General features: G+C 35.4%; 1 protein-coding gene across 3 annotated transcripts; it reads left to right on the top strand.

Moving 5' to 3' along the window:
• The first annotated feature begins 11,140 nt into the window (after positions 1–11,140).
• LOC145015140 (E3 ubiquitin-protein ligase RING1-like) lies at positions 11,141–13,831 on the top strand. 3 transcript variants are annotated; one of them, XR_013665762.1, is made up of 3 exons: positions 11,141–12,274; positions 13,451–13,524; positions 13,613–13,831. XR_013665762.1 is itself a non-coding variant. In XM_078973589.1 (2 exons), the coding sequence occupies exon 1, from the start codon at positions 11,201–11,203 to the stop codon at positions 12,266–12,268; it is 1,068 nt and encodes a 355-aa protein (XP_078829715.1). In that variant the 5' UTR covers positions 11,141–11,200; the 3' UTR covers positions 12,269–12,312; positions 12,401–12,752. The 3 variants fall into 3 exon arrangements, 2 of the variants coding, with proteins under 2 accessions (XP_078829715.1, XP_078829714.1); XM_078973589.1 differs by lacking the exons at positions 13,451–13,524; positions 13,613–13,831 and adding an exon at positions 12,401–12,752 and having other exon boundaries at positions 11,141–12,312; XM_078973588.1 differs by lacking the exon at positions 13,451–13,524 and having other exon boundaries at positions 11,142–12,274.
• The last annotated feature ends 3,707 nt before the right edge of the window (positions 13,832–17,538 follow it).

Below are 17,538 nucleotides of genomic sequence, written 5' to 3' on the forward strand. Positions count from 1 at the left end.
GCTCAAGATGAAGTCATTCTTTGAAGATTCATATGTTCATCCTGATGCTGTGAAGAAATCGAAGGTTAAAGCTGAAGCCAAGCTCTCATTGAAGATTGACAAGAAGAGCCAGCTACTTTTTAGGGGGAGCTTGTTGGGTCATTAAGAAAAGAAAGCTATAAACCAAGGGGGAGATTGTTGGGTCAAAAATATGGTTTATACTTTACTTTTCTAGGCAATTATTTTTATGTGATATTTTATTAATTTATGGTCTAGTTTACGGCCGTAAACACCTTACGGCTGTAAACCCATTTACGGCCCATGTCCACCAAGCCCATATCCAACATGTATAAATAGAGGTGTTAGGGTGAGGAGTAGAGATTGATGAACACTAGTAGTTTACGGCCAGAGAGAAACGGGAGCTTTATGTGTGTGTGAATCTCGTGTATTCGGATTTTAATTCATATCATTAATACAATCGAGATTCATTTTTTTTCTTCTTCTCATTCTCTTTTATTTCATCTGATATCATCCGTTTGATTGGGATTCCGCACCATCAAACGGATTTGACTGGTACACGGGCGAATTAGGGACTTTACAGTAACTTGTAACCTAAGTTGGAGTTTTGTGCAAATGATCATTCCAAAAACAACTATTTGAACCAAAAATTCACTCGTGAAGTTCAAAACATAATTCAATACATCTCATATACTCAACGGTTGACTAGAAACCCTAATTTCCCAATTCAAACCCCAATCGGGTTAAAATCATTTATTAGGCCTAATGGGCTAATAAACTCACGACTTGGTTATTTGGGCTCTAATTGGACCCACTTTCATGAAACTATAACCTTTTGGACCATGTTGGGCCTAAAAACATCTCATTTCACTTTTATGGGCCTTATTGGACCTCAAATGACTCACTTCATTCTCATGGGCCTTTATGGGCCGTGAATAACTCTCTTGAACATTAATGGGTCGTAAATCCCCTTTCTTTATCATTATTGGGCCGTAAACCCTCATATAGGCCCAATGAGCCGAAAACTTCCATATTGGACCACATAATTTCGAATATAATAAAAAATGGTCCAAACTCTTCTTTCTCTTTTCTTTCCATTCTCATTCTCGGTTAAAAAAGAAAAAAAAAAACATGGATTATTGGCTTAGTGACACCTCAACATTACATGATGTATATGAGTATGTATATGCACTAAACACAACATGTATCTAGGTTAATCTCCTGTTTCAATGCAACATCTTGTCTCATCTTTCTTCTCTCATCTCTCCTTCTCCCTTCTTATTCTCGGCCACCTTCATACCATCCAAACAGGCCCGACCCAATACATGGGCGAAGTGGACCCATGGTAGCAACATTTTGAGGGCTTAAAATCAGTCAAGTAATATGTATTATATATAATAGTGGCCCAAAATAAATAGTTTTGTTATCTGATTTCGGACGTTCGGGACATGAAAAAGCTAGAAAGGGCATCGAGACTTCGCACGAAACAATTATCAATCAACGATTAGAGAACTCGATGTCTCAATTGCTCATAGAAAAAACGAAACGATGCCTAGAAGCACGTTGTTGTGTTGCTGTCGATTGGTGAACTCGATGACTCAGATGCCTAGAACCATTGCTACACTGTATGATAAATAAAAAGTAAGAACCATAACTGATTTGAATATTTCTATGATTTTCTCTAAATTTATATTCTGCTTTGGGTGCCTTCAAGTTTCTTAGTGATTACATAGCTCCAAGTTTCTCTAATTTCCCTGATTTCTATAATCTGGCCGAAATCTGATTTTTAAGTTCTCTAATATGGTCTGGTGGATGAAGACTTAATCTCGTGGCTCTAGCCTTCTAGGTCTGGAGATATACTATATTGATATAGTGAGTGATTATGATTTGGGTGAGTTTAAGCTCTTTTATTCTGATTTCTCTTCTCTGTTCTCATTCTAATGTTCGATTTATTTTAACTGTTGATTGTAATTTCTGATTAATGTTCACTGACAGTAGGAATGGCAATGGGGTGGGTTCGGGGCGGGGCATGGATTCCCAAACCCGCCCCGATAACTTTCGGGTATCTTATCGGGGCGCCCCATTGGGTTTCGGGTTTCCCCGTCGGGTTTCGGGTATCTTATCGGTTTACAACAACTGATAACGAAATCTTTATTCTTTTTTAGGGTACCCCAATATCTTATAAAATATACATGTTCTAGCAACTCTTTTAAATTAAAAACATGATGCATCACTTTAATAAAATAAACTGGACGTTATATAAAAAATTATTTGATTTAAGTTTTGTTTAATACGTCAAAACACATAAAAATGATCATTAACACCAGATTGTTAATAACTAAAAAATTTGTCCACGATAAGTATTTTATATTTGAACGTTAACAGCAAAATTTTTTGAACATTATATATATATATATAATCGGGTCGGGGCGAGGATAACCCACTCCCTGCCCCGAACCCGATAAAAAACCCGATAACGACCCGTTACCCGACCCGAAATGATCGGGTTTCGGGTTTCCCCGTCGGGTTCGGGTTTTTTTGCCATCCGTAACTGACAGTGTTTTTATTATTGTTTCAGAAATTGAATTGTTTCTTGTTGGTGTGATGACACGTTTCTAACTTTCTGTGATTTCTTTATAAACTTTTGTTTTATCTTTACATGATTCTTCATGAGGAATACCATATAGCTTTTCTATTGAACATTTGAACTCTTGATTATTTTGAATATTTGGAATTATGGACAAAATATTGATTATTGTGGGTGAACCAGGGCCAGTGGTCAACCACCTTTGTACTCTGTTGTAGTGTATAGGTCAACATACAAACTTAGTTACCAGATATAATAAAAACTTAGATGGTGTTTGGAGTTACGAATCTGACAAGGAATGGAATGGTGTGGTTTATTCCATTGGACTATTCGTGAAGGAATCATATTCCTTCAATGTGACTTCAATTATCCCGCCAGGGAATGGAATAAAATTTGTAGAATATGAAATATAACCTATTTTTATTTTAGAAGTTCTTGATTTAGATTTGATCACATTTTATTTTCTAAATAAACTTATGCCCACAAGCAGTGAATTTTAGCAGAATGTCAACTTCATACAAATCCTCTTCCTGTAAATGGATTTAAGAAACAAGTTAGCATGTACATTAATTTAGTGAAAAGCATGAATTAAGCACATTCTTATAGATTTAACAAACATTAAAAAGATTTATGAGTTATAACAGAAACACAAGGTATTTCACATGATAAAAAGGAATTTTGTTTCAACTTTCATCTTTTGATTTTGGAAAAATTATGAGAAATACCAATGTCCTTTACTTTCTTTAGAGCAACATACGTAACTTTTTTATCCATTATATAAATGTACTTATAATATAAATATAGCAACGCATTTATGGAACATATATAAGGGCATAAAATTCTTATTTCTCCCCGGGTATCAAAAACAATCGGACCGGCCCTGCATCCAAACCTCACTCTCACTTATAAACTCCACTCATAACTCTCAAGAAAGCTCTCATATCCTATCTCTTAAATTTCGTGTGAGCCTTGTGTAAGATCAAGAACTCTTCATCAAAGATCATCACTCTTGGGTAAGCTACTCTCTAAGTATGATGATTAACTCCGTTGTATGATAATCTTCACTCCTTAACACTCTATTTCATGATCCGTGCTCTTAGAACTTCTTAAAACTCAAAATTCTATTCAATGAAGCTTGTTAAAGTCGAAAACTCCCCCAATCTTCTTCTAAAACTGATCCATCAACCCTAATGTGAGTTCATACCCCCGTATTTTCGGTTTTTACTATGTTTTGGGGGAGAATACAAGGAAAATTGAAGAAACATTCAATTTTACGTTAGATGATTATTATATCAAACAAGTTGAAAAGTGTTTCGAACAAAACCAATATTTAATGCATCAAATGATGAAACTGAAAGTCTTAATTCGTCTGATTTTGATTATGATTTAATTTTTGGTGTTCCAGATAGGGTTGCAGATGCTGAAATCAATGCCCAAGATAATCAACTTCCAGAATCATCAAAGCATTATGATTGTTCGACATTCACTCACGCTGCAGTCGATGAAACTTCGACATCATCTTCTTCAAGAAATAGCGAAAATATGCTAAATGATCAAGTCGAGGGGGAACGCTTGCATTCGAATTCTCATATTGAGGGGGAGCATTTTTTTTTGAGGGGAGAATAGAAGAATGGATGATGTTGTTGAGGGGAAGCAACCTAACAATGAAGTTGTTGAGGGGGAGCTAAATGTGACAAATAATAATCAAGATGAAACTTTTCAGGATCTATTTGACAATATTTTTGCTGCAGGTTCCGAAACTGAAGAAATATCCGAGGATGCACCATTAGATTTTGATTCAGCATATCCTTCAATAGATAAATGGGTTAAAAATCATCCTAAAGAACAAGTTATAGGAAATCCACATAAAGGAGTGCTGAAAAGAGCTCAAATACGTGCAAATAATGAGGTACTCGATACTCATCAAGAGTTTTTTATGTTTCATGTTTTTTATTTCGAAAATTGAACCAAAATCAGTTAAGGCCGCAATGGAACACTCAAATTGGGTTATTGCAATGCAATCTGAATTGGTTGAATTCGAAAGAAACAAGGTTTGGAGATCAATTCCTAAACCAAAAGATGTTTCAATTGTCGGGTTAAAATGGATTTTCAAAAATAAAACCGAAAAAGATGGTAATATTGTTCAAAATAAAGCTAGGTTTGTCGCATGAAAGACATATAGTCCATTCTTTCTAAAACTACATCGTATTTCTGAAATACCCAAACTTTCATACTTCACAATATATTACTCCCAAAACATGCTACATGCATATTCATAAAACAAAATTTTACATTGATAGTTTATTTACATAGACTGGATACAAACCAACTATTAAGATTTTTACAACGTTTTATACATATTAAATATGTAACTCTCCGTTTATGGTATGTGATTTAATTAAAGTTTTTCTTTCTTGAGGGGTACCTGACGAGTCTGTATCCCGACTCGTCGATTAGAAGACGGGTTGATCACGCAAGTTAAGCTGGCAACTCGGCGAGTCCGCCTGCCTGGGTGAAGCCCAAATTTAAGGGTTTGCACCCTATTTAAACACACTTATACACCCCAACCTCACCTCCATCACTTCCAGAGCATCTCTTACCGAACCCTATCCCCTTTTTTGAGTGTGTGAGTGATTGTTGCTTTGTAAAGGAATTTTTGGAGCAAGTAGAAGAAGGAGAAGATTGAAGAGTTCAATGAAGAGGAAGTAGATCCAGAGCACACTCAGTTGTGGTCATCTTTTCTGGTAATAAAGCCTCCATCTTGTTTATTGATCTAGTAGATCTTGTTTGTCCCTAAATTGTTGCTTTTAAACCCAAAAACCCCAAATCCTTTATGACTGAGCCTTATGTTTGGGTCATACTTCAGATCTGGACCCTCATTGCATTCTAGTAGTGTAAAGTTTCAACTATGGTCGTGATTGAGGTCCCTCTTGAGCTTAGAACCCCATTAAGAGCTTGGTTTTGACATTTGAAGCCTTTAAAGCCATGCATGCACGTAAAGTTTGCAACTTTACGTGATAAGCATGCCCTAGAAGCTTGGATCTGTGATTTGGAGCCGTTACGTGGCTCAAATCAGGTCTGTATGGAAAAGGTGTTGGATATATTGTCTAAGTTCATAACTATATTTGGTATGTACTTGACCCGACCCAGCATGGTCCATTTGGGTTTCACTTCACCCAAACAAGTTATGGATAATCTTTTGAGAATAGTATAAGTTATGATTTATTAATATATTGTAAGTTCTAATATATTAATATAAAATCATATTATTTAATTAGTATTGATCTATAATTAATCTAGGATTAATTTAGAGATCAAAAGTATGACTAATTAAATATGGGCTCTTGTATTTATATAGTGTGGGCTAGGCTTGCATGGAAAGTCCATGGATACTCCATGGAGCTTTAACCCATGGATCTCATGGAAATGAAAAGACATGGGTATTAGGGTTTACATGGAGGTAAACCTAATCCATCACACTATATAAAGGAGGCTTTGGTTCTTGAAATCACACTAGTGGTGGTGAGTAAAATAAGAGGGCCGATTTCAAGATAGTTGTTACTATTCTCTTAAGATTCCAAAGTTTGTGGTGATTTGTGATTTCCATTTGAGGCATACACACTATTGGTGCTAGGCTCTAAAACTGCAAGCAATCAACTACAACTACAAGGTAAGTAATTCTACTAGCTTTATTTGATTCAAGTTCCCCATGCCATGCTAGAGAGGATAAGAACCTTGGAAAAATAATTATTTGCATGTATCTTAGTCAAACATAGATCCAAGGTTTATAGGGTTGCATGTACACCATAGGATTGTTAGAATGCTGAAAACCCATCCAAAGGGACTGAATGGACTCGGCGAGTCGCAAGCTTGACTCGGCGAGTCATATGAAGATAGCCATGGACTCGACGAGTTAGATGAGCAACTCGGCGAGTCGGATGAGTTTTTCCCGAGAAAAGTAGTGATTGAGTGAAATGGATTCATTCCTTCGTAGTTACACGTAAAATCAGCAACTTTACCTGTTCAGATGGTCCCAGGGGCTCAGATCTACGAGTCAGAGGCCCTTGAATGGATTAGAATTCGATTGTATGGAATCTGCGATAGGACTCGGCGAGTTGTTCTTCGGACTTGACGAGTCGAGTCGCGAGTCCCCATTTTCCCTTCGAGTTGTAAGTTCATAGTGAATCAGTGAGTGGGAAAGGGGATCGGTGAGTTAAAGTCAGAGTTAGTAAAGGAGGGACTCGGCGAATCTGCGCCCTGACTCGGTGAGTCCAGTCAACTGAAAGTTTACTTTGACCAGGGAGTTGACCTTGACTAAGGCTAAAATAGTCATTTGACCCCGACAACATTTACCAGTAACTGATCTAGTGTTTTTGGAAATTGTAGTCGGACAGTTCCAGAGTAGCAGTCAGCCACTTTTAGAGTTAGCATCTCAGCAGCCAGCACTACGAGGTGAGTTTTCCTTCCAGTAGGAACAGGTCTACGACCACAATGTCGGCCCGTCTAGTTAGCAGTAGTTCCGAACTTTGGTCTGATGTAGTAGTTCAGTGTGCTTTATGTCTTTGTGATTCAAGCATGTCTTTGTGTTATGTGTTTCGGACTTCAGTCTGATGCAGTATGCAGTATACGTGTATATGCTAGTTGATATGTTTATGCTATGCTATGTTATGCTCAGACAGTTTCCGGACTTTGGTTCGATGCAGGGGACAAGGTCCTAGTCAGTTCCGGATTTCGATCCGATGCAGTTAGTTCCGGACTTCGTTCCGATGCAGGGGCAAGGTCCCAGTCAGTTCCAGATTTCGGTTCGATGCAGTTTCCGGACTTCGGTCTGATGCAGTGGGCAAGGCCCAATATGTGTTTATATGTTATTGTATGGTATGTGGTAGTATGGGGGAGCTCACTAAGCTTTGTGTTTACAGTTTCAGTTTGGTTTCAAGTACTTTCGCAATCAAAGGGAAGAGCTCGGGATGATGCCATTGCACACACCACAGCTTCAGCTTTTGTCCTGGGAGTTTATTTCAGATACTATGTTATGTTGTTACAGTTCTTTTGGTATGACACATCTATTATAACTTTTTGGGATTTATGACGTACGATTTTATGATATATTAGAAATCGTTGATAACCTTAGTACTATTTAAACAAAAAATTTTGGGTCGTATTTTGGGTCGTTACAACATACTTTCCCAGGAATACAATACAAAAGTTATAATATTATCTATTCTACATCTTCTACCAGTACAAAACTATAATGGATGCTTATTACCTACAATAGTTTAAACATTGAGAGGGATAAGCAGGTGACGCTTAGTGAGTTCGATAATAGTTACAATATAACATTATGTCGTATACATATCAATATGACAGAAGCATAGAGGGACAAGGAACAAGATAGGCAAATGGGTATCATATGACAGGCTTTCCATAACAACGAATAATTAGATTCAAAGATTTGAAATCAATGATACATAACAATTTTCTAACACTTGACATACATCAATAAGACTTCAGCCCAAGTGTCGTAGAAAATATAATTTCAGAATATCATTTCAGTAGAGTACACAGGCTTACATCCATGTTTTTGTATTCTGCTATGCCAAAGTGATGCTTATGTCATACACTTCATGGCCAAAGGCTACATACCAATACCCAAGTGATGCTTATGTCATACACTTCGTGGCCTAAGGTATAACTTATTATCATAATAAAATGGAAAAACACATTGAACATATAACACATAACATACAGTTGTCCTTATATTGAACTCACTGTGAATTAATCGGGGGTTAAAATAGTAATTTGTGCAGTACTTCGTTCTAATAGATAGCTTTCTTTGCTGATAACCGGGAGCTTTATTGAAAAACGGGCCCTACGAGGCTTGAGCTTCAAACCGAAAATATAAATTTATCGGGCTCTTTGGGCACTTCGGGACGTGTTTCGGGTGTTGGGAATGATCTCAGGGCTTCGGGGGAAGTTGAAATAGCTAAAAATTGGATTTAAAGGTAAAAAGTGTGAAATTTCCAATTAAGAATAGTTACTTTTAGGCTACCCTCAAGATCCAATTTCAATGTCATAGTTATTGATAATATTTTTTAATAATAGAATAGTTACTTTTAGGCTACCCTCAAGATCCAATTAAGCAAATAAAAGACAAGAATAATTTAGGAGAAATTAGTTTATTAAATTTTCATGACTTTATAATTTAATTAGAAGCTATTTTGGAATTAACTAATAATTATTTGATTAAATGGGTTGAATGTTAATTAATTAAATTGTTAATTAACTGGAACATTCCATAACCCTTAAGGGATAGAGGTAGACAAATTTGATAAGGTTTATGTAGGGTTTTGGAGTTGCTTTGGGACTAAGCAACTGAAGGCCAATAAATAGGGTGCTAGGGTTTAAACCCTATTGCTTATCCCCTCATAGAAATTATGACCCTTACTTCCTCTTCCTAAGGTAATCGAAATTTCGATCTTGCCTCCATTCTCTTAGTTTTCTTTTCTTTTTCTCTTTAGTGTTCTTGGATATGAACCATCAGAGAGATTCTATTGTGGGTCCTCTCATCCAAGTAAGGTGGCAAGAACTAGATCTGAAACAAGGATATAACTAAATTTAAAAGAGGTATGTAAACTTTCTTATTACTTTTCGTAGTTGTAATAATAGAATGAAACTTAGATTCATATAGGTTGCATGAACACATGTATTATTGTTTGTTTATTTTGCACATAATCGTGTCTTAGCATGTAGAAAACCTATAAAAAATAATACCAATGAGATCCACTAATGTTAAAACAATGTTATGTATCCTGGGAAGTTTTAGAGTTTGTTACATAATCACAATAAACACAAGGTTGGTCGCGTACCGACAATCAATGCCTTGAGGATAAGCTCATGCACTTTAGTTAGGATCGTTTTGAGGATAAAATGCACAAATATGTATATAGTTAATAGTTTAAGGTGGGAAAAAGATGCTAATTGTAACATCCTAAAATATAGAGTAAATCTTTCATTTTAAATAATATAAAACCATTTATTTCCATTCCATCAAAGATAACCAAAGTATATAAAATGTAGTCTCGTCAAACATTAGATTAAAATATAAAACATATAGTGTGGAATTCTTTGGAGGATGTCATGCAATCAGGTTGGGTTCTTCCCTTCCTAACAGAAGTACCTGAAACATTTAAACTTAAACCATAAGCATAAATCTTAGTGATTTCTTTCCCAAGATATCACATACAACACAAGTAACGAGACCCACCCTACATAATGGACTCATCCTGAGTATTTGGCCCCACCCTAAGTATTGGGCCCCGTCATGAATAATGGGATCCACCCAACATAACATAAAAACATGCCCCAACTAACAAACACATAAACATACTACAAGAGTTATAAAGACAACAAGCATTTAATGACACTCCGTGTCCAAACATAGTATAGTGAAAAGACTCACCTCACAGTCAAAGCAGACAATCACCACAACTCGCAGGAAACATAATACTACAAACCACTTAAACACTAATTAAAAGGTCAAATATCAGTCTATGACCTAAAACCCTAAAGTTTGACCTAAAGTAAAACTTAGTTAAAAGGTCAAAAAGTCAACAACTTGGCTAAACAGGTGCCCCATGCCTCATAAGGACGCCCCACGCCCACAAAATGACAAAACAATAAGTTTTCTCAACTTAAACAAGTGTATTTCAAAAAGACATGTTGCGTGTGGGAAAGACACATTGCGCCCATGTCATATTCATAAGGCAAAATGACTTATTCTATTAAGTCAATCCTCCACACTTCTAGATTTGGTCCTTAACAACGTATTAATGGATAAAGTTTTCAACTTTATCCATTAAGACACTCCAATCCAACCAGATCTAAACTTTAAACATCAAAAAGACCTAAAGTGTCTATAGAACTTGCATGGCTTAGAGAACATGCACAAGATACCAACTTTCCAAGTCCAAATGGTCCATATAACCACCCTAAGTGTTTCAAAAAAGTTGGAGTCATCTCAACCCCGATCCTCTTTTCTTGTCATGTACATTTAATATAGGTTATGCGGTTGTCCCACATGTTGACCTTTGTAGGTCCTTTCGTCATTAGCTTCGACCTTATTGCAAATAACATATTTTACTTATCTTAGTTAGCAGATGTTCCGACCATTGTTACCTCCAATCTCATAACTTCTTTCACATTGAGCCTACACATTTTTGTGGGCTAATATTGGAGGGGGTCAGATCACGGTGTTGGTCAAATAGTTTTTTTTGTTTGAAATAATAAATTTAATCTATTTTTAATTTCACATATGTTTTAGAAGAGATTTGAACCGTGACAAAATTAGATATTGTTGGGCTAGAAGCATGTTAGTCAAATTAAAAACCTTAAAAATAAGATTTTTTTTATCCAAGACTAAAGAAATTACTAATTACCATTTACCAACCACATTTAAATAGTTTACTCAAAAATGAAAAAACCAAAGAGCTACCCAAGTTTGAATTGAAGAAGTTAACGAAGAGCCCACATACTTCACTTAAATACACATATTGCCACTTAATCTCCTCCATAAAGAACCGGTGCTTCTCTACCCATTTTTGAATTTGCATCGACACGATGTCACAAGAAGTCTACAGCGGCGGCGGTGGTAACGGTGGCGACGGTGCGGCCCCTCAGCTATACTTCTGTTACCAATGCAACCGTACGGTGTCCATCAGACCATCGCCCACCGCCTTCTCTGAACTCGTTTGTCCCAATTGCAACGGTGGGTTCCTAGAGGAATACGAAAACCCTAACCCTAGGCCGGAAACCCCAAATCCTTTTCTTGCCTTCGAAGATCCTTCGCCTTTCTCCTCTTTCTCCTCTGGCTTCCCGCTCGTTTTCTCCACCACTTCCCGTGCCGGCGCTGGGAGTGGCGATTTCCAGAATCCCAATGATCTATCGGCACTCTTTGGTGGTCCGATGTCTCGACCTGGAGGTGTCCAGAGCCCTGGAGAGTTTAATCCTTTTGCATTTCTACAGAATTATCTCAACACCTTACGAGCAGGTGGGGCGAACATCCAGTTTGTTATTGAAAACAACACAGATGGAGATCCGTCGGGGTTTCGTCTCCCATCGAATCTCGGTGATTACTTCATTGGTCCTGGGTTAGAACAATTGATTCAACAGCTTGCTGAAAATGATCCTAATCGATATGGCACTCCCCCTGCATCAAAATCAGCCGTCGAAAACCTTCCTAATATCAAGATCACGAAACAGTTGTTGGAGTCAGATTACTCCGATTGTGCAGTTTGTAAAGACAGCTTTGAACTTGATGAGGAGGCGAAACAGTTGCCATGTAAGCACATGTACCATCAGGATTGCATTTTGCCGTGGTTGGAGCTGCATAACTCCTGTCCTGTTTGCCGGTATGAGTTGCCTACGGACGACCCAGATTATGAGAACAGGTCACGCCAAGCTTCTAGCGGTGGTGGTTCTGTAGGCGCTGCAGCGTCTGGTGGTGGTTCTCAAGATAATCCTCTGACACCAAGGACTCTGGAGAGAAGGTTTAGGATAAACCTGCCATGGCCTTTCACGGGATCCAGTACGCCTGCTGAGACAAGCAATAGTGGAGCAGGGAACAACAATTCTGGAGATCCCAACCAGGGGAGTGGTGGTCACGCTAGACAAGAAGATCTTGACTAAAGACAGGTCCGTGTGAATGTGATCACCTTACCGTATCTTGACAAGTACTCATTTTCTATCATTCATATGTGTCTATCTGATATTATGGTTGTGCAAGATCGAAATTTTCATTGATTTCGTCTCTTTGATCAGTTTGTCTCAGTTGTGATTCATTCAAGAATTGACTCGACCTCTTCCCTATATTAGAAAGCACTTGCATATTTCATATATAGAGCCTTACACCACAGTTGTTATGGTATTATCTTGGCGTCATGCTGTTGTACAATTGTGGTGGCGTCCTCTTGCCTTAAGCACTAAGGCAGATTAATCAGTTTTTTTTTTTTTTTTTTTTTTTTTTTTTTTTTTTTTTTTTTCTTTTTCTTGTATGTTCACATTACTGGTTCCTGTTTTTTGCTATTCCATCTGCCTTTTCACTTTTTTTCTATTTCGTCCTGTATCTTATTACATGTACTGCAGATGTAAATAGCATCTATTTGTTTGTCTATCACTTTTTCTTCTGTAGTCATCTGTTTCTATATTTTCTCTTATGTGGTCAGTGTATATCTATTATTTACCACTGTTTACAGCACCAGTAAAATGCTTTTCACAGGAGCAGGAAACACTGTTTACCGTTATTTGTTAGTTTGTATATTGATTTTATTTACTTCTCTTTTATACTTATTTGTTTGCTTTATATTGTTTATCAGTTACATTGATTTTGATCGGTTTTTGATTTTATTTTTGAGTATTTGGTCCATCTCGAAGAAGTTGAAGAGTAAGCAATGTACAATTGTACACTATTTAATAATGCGCAATGTACACTATTTTATACGGTATTGTTTTTTTTTTTCTTTTGAAAGTTCAATTCTTTTATGACCTAAAGTTTGTTTTTAACATGACTTTAGATTCTGGTTGAGTAATGTTTTCTAAATGCACTCGAATATTGTGGAATTCATTCTCTCTCAATGTGTTGAAACCACATTTTTTGTTATTTCCCAAGTATATTATGTGAATATAAGATTATTTGGTATGTATGCATATATAATCACTTCTTCTGAGTTCAATGATATATTTATTCTTTCATTTCTTCAATATTGGGTACTCTGTCTTTTTGACCTACTACATTTTTTTTGCACATGAACTCTGCAAGTTTGTAATTTTTTATGTTTGGTTTCTAATATGATATATGTATTTGTTATTAAGGGGTATTTTTTACTTCAAGTTGGAAGGAAATTAGTTACTAGATCCTATCACTAGTTGATTTCAGTGTTTATTTGGTAATCACAAACCTGAAAGAACTTAACAATTATAGTAGCATAAACCCAAAAGACACAATTGTTTTTATATTTTACTTGATGTGTACAGAGGGAAAGGAAGAATTGAAGGTGGTGTACTATGTTGAACATACAGTGGAATCTTCTTCTTGGTCTTATATACATGGAAGATTAGAGAGAAAGAAAGAAATAGATTGATGATGTATCTTTTAGCAAGCATTTTAATAATCACATTTACATGCATGCTTTTCAAACTTCTTATCTCTGCACCTTTTTGATCATGTGGTAATACACAATTGTTATGCATGCATCACTTTTCGTATAAAATCATTTTCATGTTCTTCTATATTTGGTTGAGGAACATGAAACTTGAAAAGGTGGTTTTGGGTTGGGGCCCACATCAACAATAATACTACAATAATTGATTAAAAAAGTACAATACTGAGGTTAAAATAGTATTTTTACACCTATTTAACGTAAGGTATTAAAGGGGTATCTATGACGAGGGCAAATTGAAACCACCTTTATTTTGTGTTTTGACGACGTCGACAATTGTTCTCTTGGTTAGATATGTTAACATATTATATGACATATCTAACATAAGTGTTGGTATAAATAATTATAACTTATTCGATTCATATTAACAATAAAAACGTGACAAACCATCGAATGAGTATTTGGACACATTTTTATGGAAATAATTGTTGCGACTTTTTAAAATCAAGATTGGGTGGTGGTGGTGGGTTACATAAAAATCCAAAAGTTTGATGTTTTCTACTGTTTAAACCTAAATTATGTTGGCTTTGGTTCTGGCTGGTGGGCACATAATCATCACCACCACATATTGCTGCAAGAAGACTAGAATACCCATTGAGACATTTCTTTCTAACGTATGTTGAACTTGAGTTAGTTTTTAAGCAATGTCATGTTAAAGGAGCCAAACAATTTGCATCAATGGAATATTTGTTACATCTCTCAACTTGAGAAGGCTCTTACCCTTGGTGCTGACATTATTCTACACTCAACAACTTACATTAGTAATCAAAATGATGTGTTAGCTCTTTGTTGGTTGCATTAGCAGGTCTACTGAAATAATTTCTTAAGTTTGTAACTTGCATCATATTTTAGGTGGTGCACCCAATCTTACAAGTACCTTATTATTGAATAATATTGTTTTAACATCCTTTTAGCTGTATTTTTTTTTGACATATAGTACTAAAGTATCTTTGATTTGATTGATATAAAGGGTGTGTTAAGATTTTGATATTTAGTTTGATGCAAGAATGTTGCATATTGAATCATTTCAGCAAGGGAAAATGACACATTGTCCTGCTATGTATTTGAACTTTGCCTTTTTGGTCACTAAAGATTTTTTCTGTCTTTTAGGAACAAAGTTATTAGTGACTTTTTTTTAGACCCTCTACCTTTAGTAGCAAGTTTCATGTGTCGAGATGGATTTTCAGTTAATTTAAAAAATAAATGAAATCTCTCTCTCTCTCTCTCTCTCTCTCTCTCTCTCTCTCCAAATTCTTCATATGTCTCACAAACCACCGAGCAACTTTGAAGCTTGCTTCACATCGCCAACTGTGAACAATCATCGCTGCCTATTGTTGTCGGTGCTTGGTGTGTTTCTAAACCCAAAATGTTGACCACCCATTTTCTTCTTTCTTTCATTTTCATCACCTGGATCGACTAAAATCAATTGTGCTCCTAACAAGATTAAAACTTTGAAGAAAACTCTACGAATCAACCTAGTATTGTTCTTGATGAGATCAGAGCTCAATGGCCTCAATGGCCCCACCATCTGTAAACAATTGCCCAATAATGAAAGTGATAGAGAGGGATGACAACAACCTAGACATAGTTAACCAACAAATCACACCTCATTCATTAATCCCTATCTTCTTCAAATCCACACACATTTCATAGTTTCTGTTTGAGAACAAAGTTACATAGCCCAAAATCAGATACTTTATTCGACTATTCCTAATTTATTCTTTCCGGCCATGAACGTGTCTTAGAGGTGAAAAATCGTTAAGCAAAAGCGATGATCCACATTCTTCTATAAAGCTCGGAATTGTCTCTATTGCTTCTCCCTACATCGTCTCTCAATTCAGTAACGAATGCGATATCAAAATTGAAATTATGAATCGTGAACTATAACTTACCTGGAATAAAAAGAAAGGTATTTGAAGAGTTTGTTCGATTTTGTTATAAACCTGTTGTAATCCTTATAGCATAAACCCTAGTTGAATCAACGAACAGTTTCTGTTTGAGAACAAAGTTACAGAGCCCACATTCGATTTTCGTTATGAAGTTGTGTGAATCACCGAACAATTGTGTTTCAATCGATGATCTCAAAACATCCAGTTGTATAAAGGACCAACATTAGATGACAAAAATGGCGGTTAAAGATGATGGTGGATTCCCTCCTTAAGAACCCTAATTCTGTGTAATTGGACAACGGTTGATTCAATTAGAAAGGTAGAAGAAGCGGTGGTGCATTCTATCAAAAGGTGGGGTTTTATGTGTGTGTGTGTGAGAAAGATGCATATGAACCAAAAGTAAAAAGTCAATGTCCATGTGGCAAAGGGGTAACCCAGTTATCCCTTCATTTTGTCAAAAGTGACCAAATCGATACGACAAAAACAGTTTATTCACTTAAGAGGTACGAGAAAAACTTTAGAGATTGAATGAGTAAAGTCGAAATACATAATATGGCCGTTGCATCATTTTCCCTTCTAGAAATGGCATCGCTACATCTACATGTTGTTATCATGGAAAATAATAATATAAAGTTATAATAAAAGTGATATCAAATAAAATTAGTTGTATAAAAGATCTTATAGTACGATTTCTTCCGTTTAAATATTTTTCTAATTTAAAAGAAGATCTTATAATTTTTCATTTTTCTCGATTTGGTTCTTTATCAGGTTCACCGTTAACCTTTTAGTTTTACACATTTTTTTTTCTAAAAAAAAATCTCATTTTTTTATACAAAACCAGTGAACTTTACTTTATCGAAAACAAAACCATATTTTACAAAACTTTTTTTTTGTGGACAAACCTGTTCATTTTGACTTTTTTTTTTTTATAAACAAATCTTAAGGAAACATTTGACCTTTTTAAAATAAAAATAAAGAATGACTTGTCTAGTTATTGGTAAAATACATATTAAAATCTACGACGCTCAAATATTTTAACAGTTAGAGAACAATAGTTAAAATAAGTTGAAATCTTAGATTTTTTAGAACAAATCAAAATGTCAGCTTCTAAATACTAATCAATGTCTATATATTTTGCTTTTATATGTCAATGACTTCCAAGGAAAAGGCATGAATTTTATACACATGTAAGGTTGGATGTTGAAATTGAGAGTTCAAACTCCCGCAAACCCTTTTTAAAAAATTATTTTCTCATGCGGAGAATTTCTCTCTAGAATCCTTATGGGGTAGTCTTTACCTTATTTGATGATTCGATCTTAGGATCTTCGTTGAAATAATATGAAAAAGCTTCTGTTGACATATGCCGCCGTTCCTAAAAATATATATTTTGTTATATATGTTACTATTGATGAAAAAAAAAGTCTCAAATGAATCTAATGATATTATTATGGATTAAATTATTTTTGAGATTGAAAATATTTCTAACAAAGAAAACATAAAAGTTAAAATTATATTCAAACATAGATCAATGCTTGGAAGTTGTCATTCTCTTTGATCCCAAAAATATTCTAAAATGTCAATACAACTTAAACCGTTGTTCTTCACCTGCTATAATCATCAAGCAGTTTGCAGTAAAATTTAAGAAGTATTTTCCGATATCTTTTTTTTTTGTTTTGAAAAAAATGAAATGTTTTCTTCAAAATTTAATATTGAAAAACTATCAAAAACACCGCAAAATACAAAAAAAGTTATGAGTTTGTGCGAAAAGTGTCAGTTTTCATGAATTAGAAAATAAAAATTAAGAGTATTATCGATAAATAAATAAAATTAGAAGATTAATAATAAACTTGCT

Source organism: Lactuca saligna, chromosome 9 (genome assembly GCF_052625555.1).
Source record: "Lactuca saligna cultivar CGN05327 chromosome 9, ASM5262555v1, whole genome shotgun sequence".
NCBI lineage: Eukaryota > Viridiplantae > Streptophyta > Magnoliopsida > Asterales > Asteraceae > Lactuca > Lactuca saligna.